We start from the raw sequence: 21,959 nt of genomic DNA on the forward strand, positions 1-21,959 counted from the left end.
TAGACAGCCTGAGAGACTAAAACACAGGCATATTACCTCTAAATAACATTTTAGGGCACTTCAATACCACTGATGTTGACATCTCGCATCTTTTGTAGTGTCTCGCATGAAACAATTCAGTTATAATAAGTGAAATTTTTTTGTTAAAGTGCTTCAAAACCTTGTGTTTTTTCCCCATTCCACAGTTCTAAAAATATTATATATAATATATATAATTTAATTTGTGGTTTCATGAAGAACTTTTAACAACCGTGGAAAGGTTCTTCAAATTATTGATAAGAGTGCACTGCCCAAATAATGCGTTTTTTCAAAGCAGAAACGCATTCTGTGTGAATGTTGACTAGAAGGTTCTTTGCGGAACCCAAAACATTTATTCTGATGGGACTGTTGTGAGGGACTCATGTGAGGAAGATTGGGGTCAGCGATCCTGTTGTACTCTCCCACATTCCGGCATTGAAGAGCTGATGATGTGGGAAACGCTGTGGAGGAATTGGAACAGAAGCGAAAGGAAAGAGAGATGAATGAAAGCGAGAGATGGACAGATGGGAGAATAAGAAATGTTGCAATGTGTACACCATTTGGGTTTGATTTGGGGTCTGGGGAATGAGAGTCAGGGATTGCCCAGGGATTGTGAGGTCTCACATTCACCTTCCACTCAGTAGGGAGTTACAACAGAGGCTCTAACGTCCTGATCTCTTTGCTAAGTCGTCCTCTGTCTGTCAAAGCATGTTGTTATAATTTATACTGGTATAAAACGGCAAATGAAATCAGTGTGAAATGTGCAGCTCAGACTGTGTTTGCCCACAGATTTCGGTCCATTGATGTTTGAGAGTCTCCTGTGTCTATAGACTTGTGGGTGTTTATTAGTGGAAGATGTCAGAACTCGATTAAGATTTTTGACCTTGCACGTGCACTGTAGCCAAAACTGAAGAGGTGTTATTCATTATTTGTTGTTTAATTGTGTCAATCCTGATAAGATCCTCCACATAATTGTTTCTGGAATAGAACAGTGTATATTTTTCTGAGAATTCGTATAATTAAAAAATAACAGAGGAATGCAGCATAGACTTGCTGCTGTGGTTTGACTTGTATGATGTATGACTCTCTTGCAAGAAACAGTGCACCCGCATGCATACCTAAGTCTATTGATTTATGGTTTTAATTTGAGTGTTAGAATTTGTGTGTAGCATATAAGGCCAAAGCATAATTCTGATTATGAAGCCAAAAGGTCTATTTGATTTATTTGCATATATGATTTAGGGGAATCATTTCATTTTTTTTCTTATCAGACTTAAAACCACATACATGCTTAATGCATGTGCATAGTTGTGCTTGAATGTCAGAATTTGTGATAAAAGTATACAGTAGTTCATATCAAAGACATTTATAATGGTTACAAAAGACTTTCATTTCAAATACATACTCATGTTTTAAATTTAATAAAATATATGTATTATGGTTTAAAAATAAAATAAAACAATTGAACATAAAATTGATAATCATAAGAAAGTTCAGCATATTAGAATGATTTGACGCTGAAGACTAGAATAAAGATGCTGTCATCACAGAAATGAATTGCATTTTAATAATATTTAAATAGAAAACATTTATTTTAAATTGTAATAATATTTCACAATATTACTGTTTTTACAGTATTGTTTATCATATCAGAGCAGTGTGCTGAGCATAAAAGTCTTAATGACCCCAAACCCCTGAACACCAGGGCTGGACTGGGACAAAAAATCGGCCCGGGCATTTTTGCCCAGACCGGCCCACTATATGACCATAAACACCACCCATCTTTGCACGCCCTTAATTATATGCATACCAACTCCTATTCATTAAAACCACTAATGCCATGTAATGAGTGAGTATAGGAACGAGTGAGAGTTAACAGATGAAATAAGTCAAAATTGTATATTTATTAATACAGTTGAACTATACTCCACAGCGGTGAATCTTAAAACAAGCTATAAGCGGCTCTGGCATAGCAATACCAGTGTTTCTTACAGGATTTTTTTTTGGTGTGTCCTCGGTCCTTCTAGGGGGATTCGGGGGCATGCCCCCCCGTGAGAAAATTTTGTGCATTTTAATGTTAACTTCATTAATCTGGTGCACTTTGAGAGTTCAAAATTAAAAGCTCCAACCCATATTCAGTGTGCAAATTAAACAAAGAAAAATTCAAACCTCTTTTAGTTACAGTGTCTATTTACATTACACCTATACATAATAATAGTTATAATATTAATCCAATGACTGTAATAGCCATATTTTGTAAAACAAATGCACAAAAAAATAAAGGAAATTTTCTTAATTAGTTGTACCAATTTCTATACTTGAAAGAGATAAGCACATGATCTTTTATTTTGACGCAAACTGCATCAAGCTTTTATTTTGGCGGAAAAATGGTTTACAAACGCCTCTTATTAAATTTCTAGTGAATTGCGGTAATCGTCAACTATGCAGATGTGGAAATAATCTACACTCATGACATGGCCTAAGTGTTTTGAAAGTAGTTATGCTTACCGCAGGCTCTACACTTTCTCATCTCTCTCCTGATCCTCCGTCCTCACTATCATCATCTGCCACAGGAGCTGATGAAGGTCAGAAAACATATATTTTGACACAGTTTACAGTGTCTGCTTTAAGGGCCTGGTTCTATTTTTTCACGCTATTTATCTGCACATTCCTTGCGTTTCTTCTCCATCTTTTTTTACAGATACACACTGACACTGCTGCCGCTCGCTCACTCGTTTAAAGTTGTGATTGGGCCAGCCCAGTGTCAATCAAGAAAAGAGCCAATGGGCCGCTGATCTACGTGTTTCATAGGCTGGTCTGTCAGAAAAAAAAAACTAACACTGACTTTGACCAATGCATTACACCGGCACAAACCCAGCGCCCCCAATTAAGCAAAACAAAACGAATGGGCCACCGATGTACAAATTTTATGGGCCGTTAAAAAAAAAAAAAAAAAAAAAAAGTATGAGTATGAGATATATCGGCCCAAAAAGCACGTCGGCCCACCGGGCAAATGCCGGTATGCCCAATGGCCAGTCCAGCCATGATACTATTTATATATATTAAATATACATGTATAGTACTTTTTTATTATTCTTAAATATTATAATATTAATATGATCTCCTATTCAAAAAAAAACAAACAAGCAAAGCCACAAGACTAATTGAAACAATCATACAAAAAGACAGTTCTTCTAAAGCCACTGTCTCAGTACATTAAACAACATTAATTGTTGATCTGTATTATTTGTCTCTGTATTCAGTTATGAAAATATTTCACTCTATTGCATATCTCCTAAACTGCTTTAGATTTTCATTAAGGCATTAATTAGTCTGTTTTTTTTATGGAGACTGATGGCTGCTCCACTAGTTTACATAATTTCAGGTTTTACTGCGATTTGGACTGACCTAAACATACTTTTTGGGTAGTTTTGGATGGACACATGGAAATATTTATTTTGATAGTAAGGATAGTAAGTAATTGTGTAGTGTAGATAAGCTGTGTGAGACATCTAATCTGAGTCTGATGTTCTGGTCTTTGTGATGACAAGCAGGTCACAGACTCTTTTTTTTTGGAAATTTTGAGGGTTTTGTTTCTATTGAATTTTGATGTTCATGAAGAGAGTAAATAGGTACTTGTGAGTGCATAAAGTGCAAAATAACACATAAATATTGTATAAAAGACAATATTATAGTTATTTTAGGCTCTTTTTATTTTCTCACTATGCTATAAAATACTTGCAGTGAATGCATCTTAAATATTTGACACAGTAAACCTTCAGCTTTATTAAAAAAATGCCATTAATTCAGAAATTGACTTTACCCAGCCAGAACTATAGCCAACAATTTATTTATTTGTTTTATTTATTTATTTTTTACTTTCATTCATGCGTGCAGTTCAGAAATTTCATTCATGCGTGCAGTTCAGTAATAAACACCGAACTGTTTAAAGTTTTCCTCATGCTTTTACGCACACACACACACACACACATGCAAAATGTTTAGTTAGCTTAGATATGTAGAGAGCAATTATGGGTGACCATCACTGTGTGTATTTCCATAAATAATGAAATTCAGCAGTGCTGCGAAACAGGAGATGTGTTGAGGTTTGTTTATAACACACTGCCTCTGGTTTATATGATGGAAGTTGATCCCATGACACAGTTTAGTATTATTTACATTTACACAAACTCTCCTCCGGGTCTGTTTGTCAGTTTATTAAATGTTCTGTATATAGCCACATAACATGATCCACACTGATCTAATGCATGAAAAATAGTAGAGCCAGATATCATATAGAAGACCCTGGGACTCTAACACTGTGTTAATAGGCTTTAAGAAAGACTGTTGGGCTTCTAACAAAGCTTTACCGCTGAATCCGCTTTCTAATTTGCAGGCCTTATATTTGGAGATGTTCTGAGACCAGCACTTAGCCCAGATTATCGCCACTTTTCTTGTTTTCTCTTTACACATCCTCTCACATGCATTACCTTAGCCCTTCACCAACCTTAAAAATATTATATTTATTATTATTATGTATATAAGCAACTTAAAAAAAAGCCCAAAGTCTGTTTATTATAATTAAAATGTCAGTAGTCAACACAATAGTCAACAACCTCAAGCAGGCACAGAAATATTGGGGTCAGATATGTAGGTTTATTGTAGAGAGGATTGTTGCTTATTTTGAGCTTGTTTTGTTAGAGCAGGTTGCTTGTTGTTCTTGTGAGATCTGGCTATGCTGATGGAGCAGCTCAGAGCTGCTCACTCATTATTGCGTCCTATCTGCAGTGCTGTGACCAGACTCTCAAACACCAAACATCTTGCTCACATCACAACATGTAGCTCGTCGCACATATCTGCCCTATTTTCACACAAGTGTGTACAACAACAGAAATTAGTTAACAAAATTTATTTTTATTTTATTTTATTTTATTTTATTTTATTTTATTTTATTTTATTTTATTTTATTTTATTTTATTTTATTTTAAATAATTGACTCTCTTTATGTATGCAATTATGTAGTTTTTGTCCTTTTTGTAGCTTAACAATCCCCTTAAATTCACCTCTTTAAAACACAACAGGAATTTTATTATATTTTATTAAATTTTATTTCTAAACATTTAAAATATGTCGTGTAGACCACTTTATGCACATTGTTTTTTTCAAACCAAGAATTTTTTATTTTATTTTATTTTATTTTATTTTATTTTATTTTATTTTATTTTATTTTATTTTATTTTATTTTATTTTATTTTATTTTATTTTATTTTATTTTATTTGTTTATTTATTTATTTATTTATTTATTTATTTATTTTTATGCACGTTATGATGTTGTTTTTGTCCTTTTTGGAGCTTAACAATCCTCATAAATCTACCTCTGTAAAACACAACAGGAATTATTTTATTTTATCAAATAATTGACACTCTTAATGCCCGTTTATGGTGTTGTTTTTGTCCGTTTTGGAGCTTAACAACCCTCTTAAAAACATTCTCTACTAAATTTAATGACAGACATTTTTGGGTTAAGTTTACTATTTTGCAAATCCGGTAACCTAATTCATCTATTTATTTTTAAAAACCTCATTCATTTATTTATTTTTTAGTTATGCATTAAAGATTCACTTACAGCATGGAGGCACAGGCAGGTTCTGATGGTTATTTGGAGGAGTGTGGTCCTCAGTGTAATCAGATGATCCTCGACCTGCACAGAAACCCTGAAGGAAAAGATGTTTTTATGTTATGATTATGACTGCAGCTCACCAGTGATGGAAAGCTCTCAGATCATCACAGGATGGTCTGCGCCATGAAACAAACCTCACATCTATAGTGCCTTTTTAGGAACATGGGTGTACGGAGAAAAACAAGAAGAAAGAGATGAGAGGGAAGTTTTAGACTGTTTGCATTCCCAAATTATTGAATTACTAACCAGGAATGAGGTGATTTCTGATTAATGTTGTATTTATGTCAGGAAGAATGTTGTTACGGACACTGCATCACACCACAACCGTTTTCCTTGTTACTGAAACTTTTGCATGCAACAGAGTAATAAAAGTGACAAGGACAGATTTCTGGGATCTAAGAAGCTCTAGAGCACTTTGAGCATTATGATAAATGAACCTCCTGCACTAATAAAATATTTCTCAGACTATTTACCACTGAGAAAACACTCTGTCTCTTAAATATTAAGGGGAAAAACCTAATCCCACTGTTTGAAATATGCATAAAAACATAGCTAATTGCTTTTGCAACCATTAGTATTTCTGGTTAATTGTTTGAGACCCCATGGGCTCATATGTCACTTTAGTGACATCCCTCATTTTTCTTGACATTTATTTTCTGCACACCTTGTCTCAACTATTTTCCTTATTTTTTTGTTCTCATCTCGTCTATTCTCGTTGTCACATTTCTAGTCTTTTAATGAAATTTAATTTGTTTTATATATCTTATATATTTTGCCTTATTTATTTTCAATTGGAATTGTCGCCTCATTTGGTCATGATTGGATTTTTCTTTTCTTGTGTATTTTTTCTATTCTCTTTACTCTGTCGTTTAATCTCTTTTATTGTCACCTTATTTTCTTATGACTTTCATTATCTTCTTTTTTTACCCTTTTTATCATTTAACTTTTTATCCTTTATACGTTTCTTTGATTTCAGCCACTACTCGTAACCTAATTTGTATTGCTTTTACTGCATATTATCACTTTATAATATTTTCTTTTTTTTTCTTTTATACATTTATTTAGCTTTATTCATGTCATATGGACTATATCCTTTAAACATTTTTTATATATTTCTTTGATTTCAGACATTTCTCCTTATCCTTTATCACTTTATTTCATATTGTCTCAGCATATTTTATTTTATTTGATATTATTCCTTTACAAATTTATTTATTTCAGTCACTTCTCGTTACCTTATTTCTCTTGACTTTTTATCTTTTAATTTATTTCTCTTGAAATTGTATCACTCTAACTCATATTCCTTGTCTCAGCACTTATTTGTTTTATTTTATTTTATTCCCCTTTATTTTTTTTTTGATGATTTGTATTGTATTTTGTATTATTATTATTATTATTATTATTATTATTATTATTATTATTATTATTATACAAAAGGCACATATGGATAAACATATGGATTAGCTCAGTGAAGAAATAAAAGTGCAGAAATAATGCATGAGAAATGTTGATAATTGTAGTATTAATCAAAACAGAATAAATTATTATTTTAAATAATAACGATAATAATATGTTTAAATATAGAATATTTAATTTAATTTAATTAAAAATTGTTATAATAATTTGTTTAAATGTTTAATGGGATACATACAATGTTTAAATAATTGGATAAAAAATGTAAATGTTAAATATAAACGATTTTAAACCATGCATTAAAAACAGTTGAATTAATTGTTATAAATTATTATAAAATGTTTAATGATGATGACAATGGTAATAGAAGGAGGAGGGGTAAATTGTTTATTAAATATATATTCTTTGACAAATATTTACTTATTGATTCAAAACAGTGAAAATAATTAACAATTTTAATAATAATAATAATAATAAACAGGCAGCGAGGCAAATCAAGATTTTGGAACCAAATTTAAGCATCATTTAATATTTTGTTGTGTAGAAACATAAGTAAGTTTAATTTAAACACTCATTCATAACTTATTTATTTAACTTTTATGAGTTCCAACACATTCAACAATCTTATTATTTTGGGTCTCCGAGAGTCCGAGTGGTTCATAATGAAGTCTGTTGTTTATGTTGTGAAGGAATGCAGAGGTGATGTTGATCTGAAGGTCAGCTGGTGTGAGTGAGTGATAGATTCATCCATTAATAAGCAGCTGAACAAATGGCCCTGTGGTCACTGGGATCAGATTTACACAAATGATACACAAGCAGGAGGGCCTTGACCATGTCAGAAAGAGAGGCCAGCATGTGAATGAGCTTTAACCCTTTTGCTTTTTGACCCCAGCTGGTCGCAGACAATCTGAAACACTCCAGACCTTAAACAAACAAATCTTGCTCAACAGACGGCTCCCTCCACACGCTCAAATGCAAATGAGAGGACGGAGCAGCAGTCATAAATCATCCAAACAACTGCACAGTTCAGGTGAGATGATACATCATGTAAAGGGCACTAATGTTTGACTGACTGACAGGTTGTTAGACTCCATGTTGCCATGGATACCACATCACATAACAGCTTTCGATTGTAGAAATTCCCACAGGTACTATGCATAATAAAAAAATTACAGCTTAAATAATTACGTTTTATCCGTTTTATTATATAGTTATTATTTACTAAAATATTAATAAATCACATTAATAAAAATAACAATAAACATAAGATTAAATTAATTAATTACCAGTTTTCAATTTGTTTCAGTTCAACTGCTGATTTAAATATTTCAATAATAATAAAAAATATTATTACATATAAATTAGTTTAAAATAATATTATATAAATGATTTTTAAATATTGATCTATTGATTAAAACTGTTGAAATATATGTACGTATATAGATGATATGTATATAATTTTGTTGCATAGAAACACAAGTAAGTTTTATTTAGACAGTCCTCATCCATGAGTTTAATTTGATTAACCTTTATTAGTTCCATTACATTCAACAATTTTTACTGTTTATCTTTTTTTTTTTAAACAAATATAATTGCCGTGTGAATTTTATAAATAGGCTAGAAAATTTTCTCTATTAAAAGCCACATTATATTTCTTAGCAATAGGGTGCTAACTTTCACTTGTTCGCAAGCTTCTCTCTCTCTCTCTCTCTCTCTCTCTCTGTGTGTGTGTGTGTGTGTGTGTGTCTCTTGTTAATTCATTCAAATTCATTTAAATAAATGTCATCTCGGTGCTACTTTATTTCACCAAAGAATTCTACCTCTAACAAGCTATAGATAAAATAACAACTGAAATATATTTTTAATTCTGGTCTTTATCTATTCAGTCAGAGTTTGTGCTGCAAAACATCTGTGACAGCTGTTGTCCATGGTGGGAAATAATAATGTATGACTCATTTTAATTGCACAGCCATTCAAAACCTAAGCGTATACCATGTGCATAGTAAAGCGACCAATGATGATCATTTTAGAGAGGAATTCATATAAACAAAGATATCGGATACCAGTTGGGTCTAAAGTCGGTGTAAACAGAGGGTATGGTCAAAAGATCGGTTCTGTGCATTAAGACTTGCAGTGTAAATGCAGCCAAATGATACTGACACATCACCAGCTTTATGAGGAATTAAACCGATTTTTTTTATGGCATGACATGAGCATATATTATTTTAAACTCTTGTTTTCTTTTTTCTTTTCTCCAGTCAAAAATGTTATTTCAAAAAAGTCACTTTTAAATTCGGGCCGCGTTACATCACTTATTTAATGTCAAAGTGCACCAATTTTCTGTTGTAAATTGGACCTTCCCGTTGAGGAGAGATTTGAGTCTCTCTCAGTTTCTACCTGTGAGATAGAGCTGTGCTCGTTTATTTTAGCACTAAACCAAAAAACCTTGACCTCGGCCCTCAACTTTATCCCTCTTTTCCACTTTAATTTCCTGCTGAGCCGCTGTTTCAGTGAAAGATTGTGTGCAAATCTTTTTACTAGAACTAAGGTTTATTTTCTCACCTTTATAAGATGTTCCACCTTTCTATGGACTAATCAGTAGAAGAAAATAATATACATTTCAGTCAATACTGATCCTGTTTATGCTATTATTTCCTTTTTTACACTAATTATGTTTTTGCGATCGTAATATTTGATTGCATTTTATCCCTTTTGCTTTATTGAGTTATCAGACTTCATGACTGAAGCTGATGCTCTAAATCTCCTCATCGTGATGAACAATCACCAGACACATCTACTGTATGTGGGTGACCTTCCTTTTTCCACATTCATTTAATGTAATTATTTAATAGTTTATTTATTTAATTCAGTGGGTTTGTTTGAGGGCTTCATCATGTCGAAAACGTCCTGGCACCCTCTGCTGGTGAATAACAAAGTGCATTTTCAATGCACTCTGTGAACTTCATTATATTTATGTCTTTTTGCCTCATGTGATGCATCATATGTAATTCATTAATCATTCCTGTGAATTCTGTTGCCAAAATCTTGACACAGTGATGAGAACAGCGATACGGAGAGATATGGCCCCTTCCTGCTGAGCTACATGGGATATCTTGGCCCCTGTTGTCATTGCAGCTGAGATTGAAGACGGTGGGCTTTAATTGTAGTCAGCCCGCTAGCAATAGGGATATTGTTCATGAGGTTACACAGCTTGAAATGGGTGAAAGAGGGGATGTGGAACTACTTCCAGTCAGGGCTGATGATATGAGACTGACCTTTATAAAACTCTACTGTAGGGCAGCCTAACACAACTTTCACAGAGGTCAAAGGTACGACAGACAGAGAGCTGTGATTGGCAGCTCAATGCAGGGCTGCTGTATGTTTAACTACTACAAGAAATATCAAATTCACAGTTTGATTGACCTCAATGGCCTTAACAGTCATCAGTTATCTGTTCATATCATATTAGTGTTCAAAACAGAATATATATATATATATATATATATATATATATGCAATTTTTGTTTTGTTTTGCTTTGGGGAAATTAGCACTTTCATTCAGCAAGTGTGCATTAAATTGATCAAAAGTGACAAAAAATATTAAAATATATTTGAACGATCATGTGACACTGAAGACTAGAAAGTGTTTACATACATAAACAACAAATAATAAATATTTTTCTGCATTATGAATTTCATATTACATATAATTGATGTAATTTTATATTGTATTTTTTAAATATTAAATGAATATAAATACATTTATTTTTTTTATTTTATATTTATTTTATGATATTTATTTTTATGATGAATCGTATTCAAACTTAACGTGCTTCACTGGTTATGACACGCAAAATTGTTGTTTGCTGGCACTGACACCTTGGTTATGCACCAAGCTTAAATTTTTCTAAATGTGTTTTTATTGAATAATAACTTAAATTTCAAAAACACAACTCATACACCGCAGCAACATGTGATTGGCAGGTCTGCTAGTGCGTGGGTGAACCTGTCGCTTTGGAGACCAAATAAAAGCACCAAAGAAGAAATCAAATTATTGGCATCATCATTTTAAGCGTCCCTTTCTGACAGGAACAGTACATGCTGGAGAGAAAGAAGAAAACAAACTGCGGGAAAGTCAGCACTTGAGGAAACGTTTATGTCCGTTGTTTGTCTGTAATGAGAGCGGTGTAATTACTGACTGGATGCTTCAAATGTTTTTCCCATGTCCAAACATTGTGTTTAGGTTGAGAGCATTTTGCTTTTACAGGAAACCTCTTGATTTATAGATAACTGATCCAATCTGCTCCATTTGTATGTCCTCATCCATGTGGAAAACAGGTCTGGAGTTTTCCAACATGGATCTGGAATGTGATCCAGAGACGTACTTAAGCTTTGCTTGAAATAAATGTTTTTAATTGCATTAGATCATGAAATATCAAACCAAGTGGCATCTGCAAACACTTCGGTTTGTGAAGATGAAGAGTAGTTCATCAAATGAATTATATCCCACTAACATAATCCCACTAACTTAATTTTGACCAGATAATTTGTTGTTTTATTATTAAAAATCTAGAAAAAAAGTGTTTATTTACAATAAATGAAACTTCAATCATTTAAATCTAATGCAAAGATATCCATGCATTTTAAGACTCCAAATGCACATTTATAAGTGTTTGTTGCACAGCGACTCAGCCATGAAGCCTGTGTTTGATTGACGGTTAAATGAAAGCAGATATAAATAACCTCACTGATGTCACTTACACACTTCAACATACTGTACACTAGATCCCCATTAAACATGCCCTGGAGCTTTACTAGTCCTCGAATGAAATAAAAAGTGCAGTTATTAATTTAGCAGGGATTAGTGGAGTGGCCACAAGACATTTTTTTATTATAATACCCAAGAGAAACGGTTAGAAATATTAGTCAGGAATGTAATATAAAGTCCATTAAATCATCTAAAATGACCCTCAGAAGTCTAAAAATACGTCTAAGTGCCCATAAACACATCGTTAGAGTGAGGGCATGATCAGTGATTGGAATAGATATACAGTTCCTGAACTGCCATGGCTTACAGTACATGTGTGTGAGTGTGTGTGTAATGTCACTTGTTCCTTGTTCTGGTGATGTCAGATGACCTCTGTAATTCATAACTGAGTAGATATGCAGTAAACATTGAATCAGTGTCATATGAGAGACATTATATCCTCAGTCTCATAAACATTACTACACACACAACTTTATCTTACGTAACCTATGTCGTGACCTGTTGATGTGAAACAGTAATGTGATTGTTGTTATACAGTACATGTGTTTTGGAAAGAGAGCAAGTTAATTAGGTTAAAATTTTGCAGTCCGTTTGCAATTCAAATGCTTAGGTTTCTTACAATAATTTCATTCAAATTAACAATATTTTACTTTAGTAACTGAATTATACAAGATATGTCTAGGTCATATTTCATCCCAAAATTATTTCATGTCCTTTTGTGTGTTTTTTCCCTGCATTTTTAAGGCCAATCACTGTAAACACATCTATCTATCTGAAATATATTTATACATCATTGTACTATTTGTGGTACTGATTTGTGCTGATTTTGTTTTTAATTGTGTCCTGACAGGCTGATTTTCCTTGCAGCACTGTAATTTGTTAGTGATGAAAAACTCAAAAGGAAAATAAATAAATATACAAATTAATAATAAATATGTATCTGACTTATTTAACCATGTAGACCAGTGAGACATGTGTGTGTGTGTGTGTGTGTGTGTGTGTGTGTGTGTGTGTGTTTGTGTGTGTAAAGACAAAACTTTGGGCAAAGTATTTCCTTTACTCACTGGCCCCTCTGTAGCACCCTCTGTTTGCTCTATGAACTGACATGAGATCAGTGTGTCACTGAATTTGTCCTGATTTGGTATTCTCTGTCTCCCCCTGCTGACTACGCTGTCTCGTGTGAGGGTGAATAAGTGACCCATAAAGAGCCTCCTACACCATTCAACCACTTATGTCTAAGAGAAGAATGGGGGAGTCATTGAGAAGCCTTTTCATTGTAATTTATTCCTCTGTTCTGTAGTTGCAGAGTTGCACCAGCAGAAGTCAGACTGGCTCTAGGCTCCTGGGTGTTTCTGTTCACCTCAGAGCTGGCATCATGCATTTGCACTGAATAATACATTTGGACAGTGTGCGAATAGCTCATTGACTTTCAGAGGTTGGACTTTAAAATATTTGCCTCAGTATTTTGTGTTTAGTGCAGTCGATTGAGGGTCATCGTTCGGCACCCCTAGATGATCAATTAAATAAGTTTAAACAAAACACTATATTTTTGTACGTTATTTATAATATATTTTTGTGATGGACAAATTTATAACGAGGCGTATAAAATATATAAATTAAAATATATCAACGGAAATTTTAAGTAAATTTCACTTTTTGATTAGGCTAGGTCCAATATAGCATCGTATTTCGTGTTTCCATAGCCAAATGCCACAAGTTAACCAATAAACCCTGTTAAGTATTCAAATCTAGTCCGGTTGATCTCAGTCTAGGTCTACAGTACAACAGTTCCAGCATTTTGACTTTCTCCGTTATCTGACACACCCAGTTCAGGTCTTGTAGTCTCTGCTAATAAGCCGATGATACAAATCAGCTGTGTTAAATGAAGAACTAGCCAAAATGTTCAGAGCTTGGCTTCTCAAGGACCAGGACAGTGAACAACTCGATTAGATGTTTCCTAAAATAGAGTGACTGTCAAATTTGTGTCTTAAACACAAACACGCACACCCAGCTCACGCCCCAATCCGCCCACCAATTGACAGCAGTGTGAGAGAGCGCGCATGAGAAACACGCACACCTAACGATTTTATTTATTTATTTATTTATTTATTGCATACACAATCAGATTCTCTCACTCTTTAGACTGAGTTTAGATGAGATACAGTGTTTGCCTCCTCTAGCTTTCGTGTTTATCTCGTGCGCACTCAACCTGTGCGTTATATTTATGCGGCCACTTGCATCTCCAGTCGTTCTTGCGCGTCTGGCGATGTGGCTGTAACGACGCGCCCCTGTGGTTCACGTGCCACTTTTCACGGCTCTTTTTTTTTTTTTACCGTGCAGGTCCAATAATCGTTGATGTGCATGGTTGAGTATCATCACTTTGCTTTACGGACTACAGTTTCCTGCTGCTGGATCACGCACTGAACCTCTGGTTAGATATGACGCATCGGGCACAGTAGGGACGCGTCTCGGAGAAGCAGAAAGGTTTCAGACAGAAGGGATAAGCGGATCTGGACTACACAGGCGTCATGTCTAACACGACGAAAAGCAAAAAGGAAAAGGAAATCATTACGGAGTATGAGAGCCAAGTGAAAGGTAAGAAGAACACTCTCGCACCTGATGGGCACCTGGAGACGGACTCTCGTCTGATGCATCTAATACGAACCTTGTGCATGCGTTAAATTTACAACATGTTGGCAAAAATAATATTTCATAAGGTCTTTCAGTTGCATTATTGCTGCCTGTTTTGTGTCAGTTGATTCTCAAAACATTAAATCGTTCTGCTTGAAATTGTTAATCTGGTGGGTGTGTTTTAAAACGAGTTAAGTGGTTTCTTGTATTCTTTTGCTGGTTAAAGGTGGTTAACCATCTTTGACCAAGCAGCTCAAAATGGTCAAGATGGTTTTTGGAACATGGTTACTGGTCTGCCAGCTATTGACCCTGCTGGATTAACTAGAAACCAGCAGCAAACTGGTCAAGATGGTTTTTGCAACATGTCTTACTACCAGCTACAAACCAACCAGCTGGTCAGTATGACTTTTGCAGCATGATATCTTTAAGGTTTTTCTGGGTGGGTTTTGGATTATAGTATCTGATTTTTAAAACTAGCTGCAAATAAGCAACCAGCTATCAAGTTGGTTTTTGAAAAATGACAACTGGTCATCCAGTTTAATGTGTTAAGATGAGTTGTGGAACATGGTAGCTGGTTGACAAGATGATAACCAACTTGTCAAGATGGTATTTACAGCATTGGAGCTGGTCAACCAGCTTAGCTAGAAACCAGACAGACTAAGGTGGATAAAATGTATTTTGGAACATGATAACTGTTCGAGATTGTTTTTGCAAAATGGCAGCTGGTCAACCAGCTTAATACTAGCTAGACACCAGCCTGCTTAATGTGGTTAAGATAAGTTGTGGAACATGGTGGCTGGTTGACGAAGTGATAACCAGCTGGTCAGGATGGTTTTTACAACATTGCAGCTGGTCAACCAACTAATAACCAGCTAGAAATAAACAGCCAGCTGGTCAGGATGGTTTCTGCAACATGGCAGCTGGTCAACCAGCTTAATTCTAGCTAGACACCATCCTGCTTCCTAATGTGGTTAAGATAAGTTGTGGAACATGGTAGCTGGATGAAGAGATCATAACCAGCTGGTCAGGATGATTTTTGTAACATGGCAGCTGGTCAACCTGTTTATAACTAGCTACAACCAGATTAAGGTGGTTAAGCTGTTTAAAATTAGTTTTGGAGCATGGCACCTAGTTGAGGAGACGATAGCCAGCTGGTCAACATGGTATCTGGTCAACCATCTTATTACCATCTTGAAACAAACCTGCTGTTGGTTAAGATGAGTTTTGGAACAAGGTAGCTGGTTGACCAGCTAATAACCAGCAGTCAGCTGATCATACAAAGTGAAGATGGTCCAGATGTTATAAGTAATGTGGTTACTGGTCTCAAGGGGATTAAGATGGGTTTTGGATCTGTTATCTGTTTGACTAGATATCTTACAGCTTAAAACCAGCTATCATTTGGACATACCAGCTCTAGATGGCTTTTTTTCACCAGTTGAAAACCACCTTGAATTAGCTAGAAACAAGCTACCATGTTTAAAAAGCAGGAAGTGAGATGCTTAAGTGAGGGAATTATGAAAATGCATGCTTATCAACATAATAACATATACAGTCCACCCTGCATCATTTGTTTGCCCTTACAGCAGGGCGTTCACTTGTGCATGCACACTCGTTTAACAGTGTGTAATCGATGAAATGGAAAGGGGGGGGCACAGCATCGCAAAGGCTTCATGCAAACCCCTGTCTCCAGCACTCCAGGTGTAGTCAGTCAAAGCTGTATGGCTTTTTTAGATCTCAAAAATGGAAAAATGTTTTTGAAAAAAGCTGGAATGGGAAAAGCATAGATTTGCTTTCCCTAATGCTGATATTTAAATGTAAGGAACCGAGTTGCTGTCTCCGCTGCTATTGGCCAATGGTGGTCCGGGTGAGGGTGGTCTCTAGGCAACATGCTGATAGATCGGTGTAGTATTGGGGCCGCTGCGTTAGCGCACGCGTGGCTAAGATGGATGAACATATGGCCGGCTCTGGTTGTCAAATGTAGGATTGTGTGCACATGCACAAAGGTACACTCTGCTTTCAACAGACAACAGGCTCTTGCATTGTACATGTTTCCATGGATACTCAACCACCAGTGTGTGTGAATGTCCAATTGGGAAGCGATGGGTATCTGGCTGTGTGTGTGTGTGTGTGTCAGGTAGCAAGATCAGGGAATCCTCCTGCCGCAGCAGTGCTGTTTAGTATGGGCCGCACGTACGGCCATGTGTGTGGCATACAGTAGTGTGAGTAAGGATGGATCGAGACAGATGAGTGATTTATGGTCATAAGGGACAGCGCTGTTATTATCCGATCTTACAGACGCACGTTTGCTTGCTTTTCAAACGTGCCTAATTGAATTTTTATTGATTAAAATTGCTACAGTGAAATGCGTTCTGTGAGCACGGATGTGTAAATGTGATTGCTTGAATTTTTATCAGAATCCAAAAACAGGTTCTGTGGAAAAAATAATGTCCTTGGGAACATGCTCGAGTTTGTCAGTGTCCAAACAGGAAATGGGTTTTCTCTAAGGGAGGAAGTTAGAAGGAAAGAGAGGCACATGACCTTGACTGTGTCTGCATCTACACACACACACAATTTAAACTACACATTTATGATAATTAAAATCAATATTATTTTAGTTTTTTTTTTGTTTTTGTTATTTATATCTTTATTTTTTCAATTAGTTTTTATTTTAATATATTTAAAGGTTAAGTAATTCTGTTGTGTTGTCAATGCCACTATAGTTTATATATAATCTAGTTTATACATAATGTATATAATAGTTTATATAAGATAGATTATATATAAACTATAGAGATTTTATACACAGACACACACACACACACACACTGTATGTAGTATTTTATATATTTTATTATATTATTAACACAATATTATTATATATATTTTTTTTTAAGCAATTTTATTTTTTTCATGGTTTTAGTTTCAGTTTTCATTTTCATTAAATTCAATAACCCTGCCTGGCAACTACCTGAAATAAATGTAGTTTTTTAAATCTATATATCTATACAGTTTCAGTTAACATGTAGGCCACTTATTTCAAGTAGTAGCAAATGTTTTTTATGGTTTTTAGTTAACCCTGATTCAGAGTGAGTCAGTTTAATGTGGAAAACATTGGTGTATGTGTGTGTGTTGTTGCATGCGCATTCCTCAATATTTTTGCTTCATCAGCATGAAATGGCACACGAGCGGGTGACTTTTTCAGTCCTGTAGGGAGCTTGTGTTTTTTCATGCATACAACTAGAAACACTATTGTAAACCCCATCCTCATGTCATCCAGTGATAGCTAGTGTGTGTATGAATTATGCATACAGTATGTTATCATGCAAGGCTTAATCTTTTCCAACGTGTGATTATAACCACAAAATGAAAGACAGTAAAAAATTAATTGATATCTTACAGCATGACATTGCTATAATACTGCGTTTTAGCCCATTATTCTCATGAGATTTGATGCCGGGTTGCACTTCTGGCTGCCTTCCAGTCCAAAGCCACAAACACACAGATACGCATCATCGTCCGAGGACGCAGACTGACTCGCTGGTGTACTTCCTCTGCCTAGAGTGACTGTATGAATCAGATTTATTGGCTCAGGGGATCCACTCCGCTACAAGACATTTCATCTCTTTGTTCAGAGTCCCAGAGAAGGAGCCAAGAGAGTCCAAACATCTCACAATAAATGTTCAGAGTAAATGCAAAGTGACATAAAACGGGCTGTACAGATTAAAGGAAAATTTCTAGTGGCTTTGGGAAGCATTATACTGCAGATTTTCCAGAATTCAGCAGCCATTCATAATAATGCCAGATGATACTGATGATTTTTAGTTTATTTTTTTATGGTCATGCAGAAGGAAGAAAGCGGTTTTGATCACCCACATCCTCTTGTTCGTGTCACTGTGTCACATAAATGATGAACTTTGGGTTTTTCCAGTATGAAATAACGAGAAACGACCTGCTTCTTTTATAGTTAAAGATTGATCTTATGAAAGTGCCAGTTGATTATGTGTGGAACGGCTCTGTTTAAACACTAGCTGAAAAGTACACAGATTATATAGACCTGCAAACCTGCAACTTAACTGCGTTTTAGATTATATAAATTGCAGGGAATTGGGTGTAGGTGTGATTACTTATATTTTCAGGAAAATAAATTGTTACCTCTCCTTTTAGGGTTATTTGGGGACATTCTTAACTGGGGAAAATCTAAATAAATATGTATTTAAATATAATTAAAATTAAACAAATAGTAATTTATAATAAATAGAATTAAATATAAATAAGAATTGGAATTTAAATATAATAAATATAATATGTTAAAATAATGTTAAAATAATAAAAATAAATAGAAAGAATATGATAAATTTGGTCATTTAAAATGTAAAATATTTAAAGTATAATTTAAAAAAAAAGCTATATATATATATATATATATATATATATATATATATATATATATATATATAGGTATGTAGGCTGTTCAAATGGGCTAAGAACAAATTGTGGTGTCGGATCATAAAATGTTCTTAGAGTCAGTGTTGGCTATATTTTATTTTGCATTATAATAGCATTATGGAAAACAATTTTAAGTCTATTCCAGTATCTGAATTTGCATATTTACCTACTATATCATATATAAAAACAGTACACCAAATTAGTAGCATGTCCAAATGTATATTCATAAAACAGCACACACAAACAAAGAAACAATACTGCTTCTGACAATATTTTATAGTCGAACCTTTCATACTGCCAAAATTCATACATGCATTAATAATCAAAAGTGCATTCTTCATCAAATGCAGTACATACTTAGTATGTGATTTCAGACACAGCTTATGAAATGCCTCATTTAGGTAGTGAAGTAAACGTGTAGGCCTATGTGTGGACAAGTATTGTAACACAAGTAAAGCAATGGTGAATGCTGAGAGGAGGACAAGGACCAGATGTCCACAGTGTGTGTGTGTGTGTGTGTGTGTGTGTGTGTGTGTGTGTGTGTGTGTGTGTGTGTGCTTGCAGGAGTGTGTGAATGTGAGTTGTGTGTGTAATATCGTCCCATCCTCATGTACCTATCCCTGGTCATGTTTCAAAATAATGATTAGAAACCGCATATGGCCTCACTTCCTCTTTTTCAGAATAGACAGTGAACAAATAGCTAATTTGGTCAACTGATTTCTTTGTGTCAGACTCGAGACCAGACAAATTTCCCAGCTGCCCACTTCATGTATTTATAACGGGAACCCTGTAAGTCTCATTAATCAAGTTTAGATATCGATCCAGTAATCTATTTAAGACCCAAGCGGAGAGGACCACATATACTGCAGTACTTACTACTAAGGATTGTGGGTCTTAAAGCCTGTCTTTGACTTTACTCATGGGTTTAAAGCAGAAAGTGTAGTTAACTAAGCTTGCTTTTCAGATTATCTCAGGTTTTATATTTTGATTTGAAACTACAGAGATGTCCTAATGGAGCTTAGTCAGGGTAAATGCTATATTTTGATTCATGTGGATAAAATGTCCTTTTTATTGTGTTTACTGTTGTTTCCTAAAAACCTCATTTGCATTTGTGTCATATTAAATATGGCATGACTGTTCTGGTCTGGTGTTGAGTCATTGTCTGTCTGTTTAGTCCTGACACGTTCTCTTTAGCGGTTCGTATCTACTGACCTTGGATTCGTGAGAGCTTGATTACATTTGTTGTGTCTTGTGTGCTGAATGAAGTCTTATCTAATGCTGACTTTTCCTTGACACTATGCGTGTATACACTGTGTGTATATGTGGATGGATGGATGGATAGATAGATAAACAGATAGCATATTTAATGCTCTTGTTATGTGTCTGCTTTAATAATCCAATTTATTTTGTGAAAAATAAAGTGTAAAAATATGGGTGGCAATAAATAATGTTCCATCATCTTCAGCGAAAAAGATATATTTTTGTAAAAATATTAAAATATAGAAAAGAATATGTGACCATACTTAATTATATTTTAAATGATTATAGTACCAAATATTGGTAAGGATTTGTAATGACATGTGTAGTTAATTCATATTTTGGGGTTGGACTAATTTAATATTATTTAATGATTCTTGTTCTAAATATGCCTGAAAAGATTATGAATTTTTTGCTATATAAATTATTACACGGAATGACTTTTTCGCTGTAAATCATGGTAAAAATGTATGATGCTCATTTTTTGTTCAGAAAACATTAACTTAAACAGGACAATTTGCAATTTTAAATAAACGAAAATAATAAATTAAAAAAAAAACTTTAAAGGCTAAAACTTTATTAAACCATACAAATTTTGATGAGTTTGAAGTATGGGTGTGCATATGATATATATGTATGTGTGTGTGTGTGTGTGTGTGTGTGTGTGTGTGTGTGTGTGTGAAGAGTTCATTTACAAAAACAAATAGCTTATTAAACATTTTTCCAAAAATATTTTTTTCATTCTGCATTCCAATTAATCTCAATCAAACTTCAGTTAAGTTATTTTGATTAGGTAAAAAATAATTTAAAAAGTACAGCTAACTAACAAAATAAAACACAATAAAAACATGATAACATTTAAAAAAACATGATTTTTGACATTTTCAAAAAACGGTTTTTGCTAAATATACGTGTGTGTGTGTGTGTGTGTGTGTATATATTTATTATTATTTATATTATAAACTATATTTCTGCATTCGTTATTTGTGAATATCTTTCTGAAACATGTCACTAAAATGAATAAAAATGACCCGAGAAATACGGAGTATCTAAAGAAAGTTTGAAGTGTCTATTATTAAATGAAGTAAGCCATGTCGAAAACAGATATTCTCTGTTAAAATAATCCGTATGAAACCAACACGAGGTACAGTCTTTCCTGTCTGAACTCACATATACTTTATGTGTCCGTCACATCGAGCGCTATAAGATACTCATCTACGCGAAACTAGGCTTGAGATACGCAAACATGCAAATGTCCACATCACCTCCGTATACAAAGAAAGATTCAAGTTGATTCATACGAATTGAAAAAGCCTACGACCTTTCATTGCATCTAAATGTTGTAGGACATAAATTTTTAACACCGCATTTGTAACTTAAGTAACGTAATTTTATTGGGATAAGTAACTGTAATCAAATTAAATAAATGTAAAATGTAATGCATTACTTGACTACTACCAGGAAAAGTCATTAAATTACAGTAATGCTTACGTTATACCCAACTCTAGGCCTATATATATATGTATGTGTGTGTGTGTGTGTGTGGGTGTGTGTGGGTGTGTAAACTTGGAAATATCATCAATTAATGTTGACCAGAGATCTTATTTTACTTAAAAACAAAAAAACTAAAAAACATCTACTTCTAGTGACTATCTACTTTAGACTGAAATGTCCAAAACTGATTTGACATTTTTAAAATCAACAGTAAGATCTGAAAACACATACATTTAGCTTCTTCGGCCCCC

General features: G+C 34.2%; 1 protein-coding gene across 2 annotated transcripts in view; it reads left to right on the top strand.

The window, feature by feature from the left end:
• The first annotated feature begins 8,040 nt into the window (after positions 1–8,040).
• LOC132105602 (SLIT-ROBO Rho GTPase-activating protein 1-like) overlaps positions 8,041–21,959 on the top strand; it is a 40,034-nt gene continuing 26,115 nt past the window's right edge. The window contains exon 1 of one of the 2 annotated variants that reach the window (XM_059510844.1): positions 8,041–8,142. In XM_059510844.1, coding sequence (XP_059366827.1) covers positions 8,085–8,142 — 58 coding nt within the window. In that variant the 5' untranslated portion in view covers positions 8,041–8,084. Of the gene's footprint in view, positions 8,143–13,794; positions 14,476–21,959 lie in introns of those variants that run through there. The other variant, XM_059510843.1, reaches the window with a different exon arrangement.

This window comes from Carassius carassius, chromosome 26 (assembly GCF_963082965.1).
Source record: "Carassius carassius chromosome 26, fCarCar2.1, whole genome shotgun sequence".
In the NCBI taxonomy this organism is placed as follows: domain Eukaryota; kingdom Metazoa; phylum Chordata; class Actinopteri; order Cypriniformes; family Cyprinidae; genus Carassius; species Carassius carassius.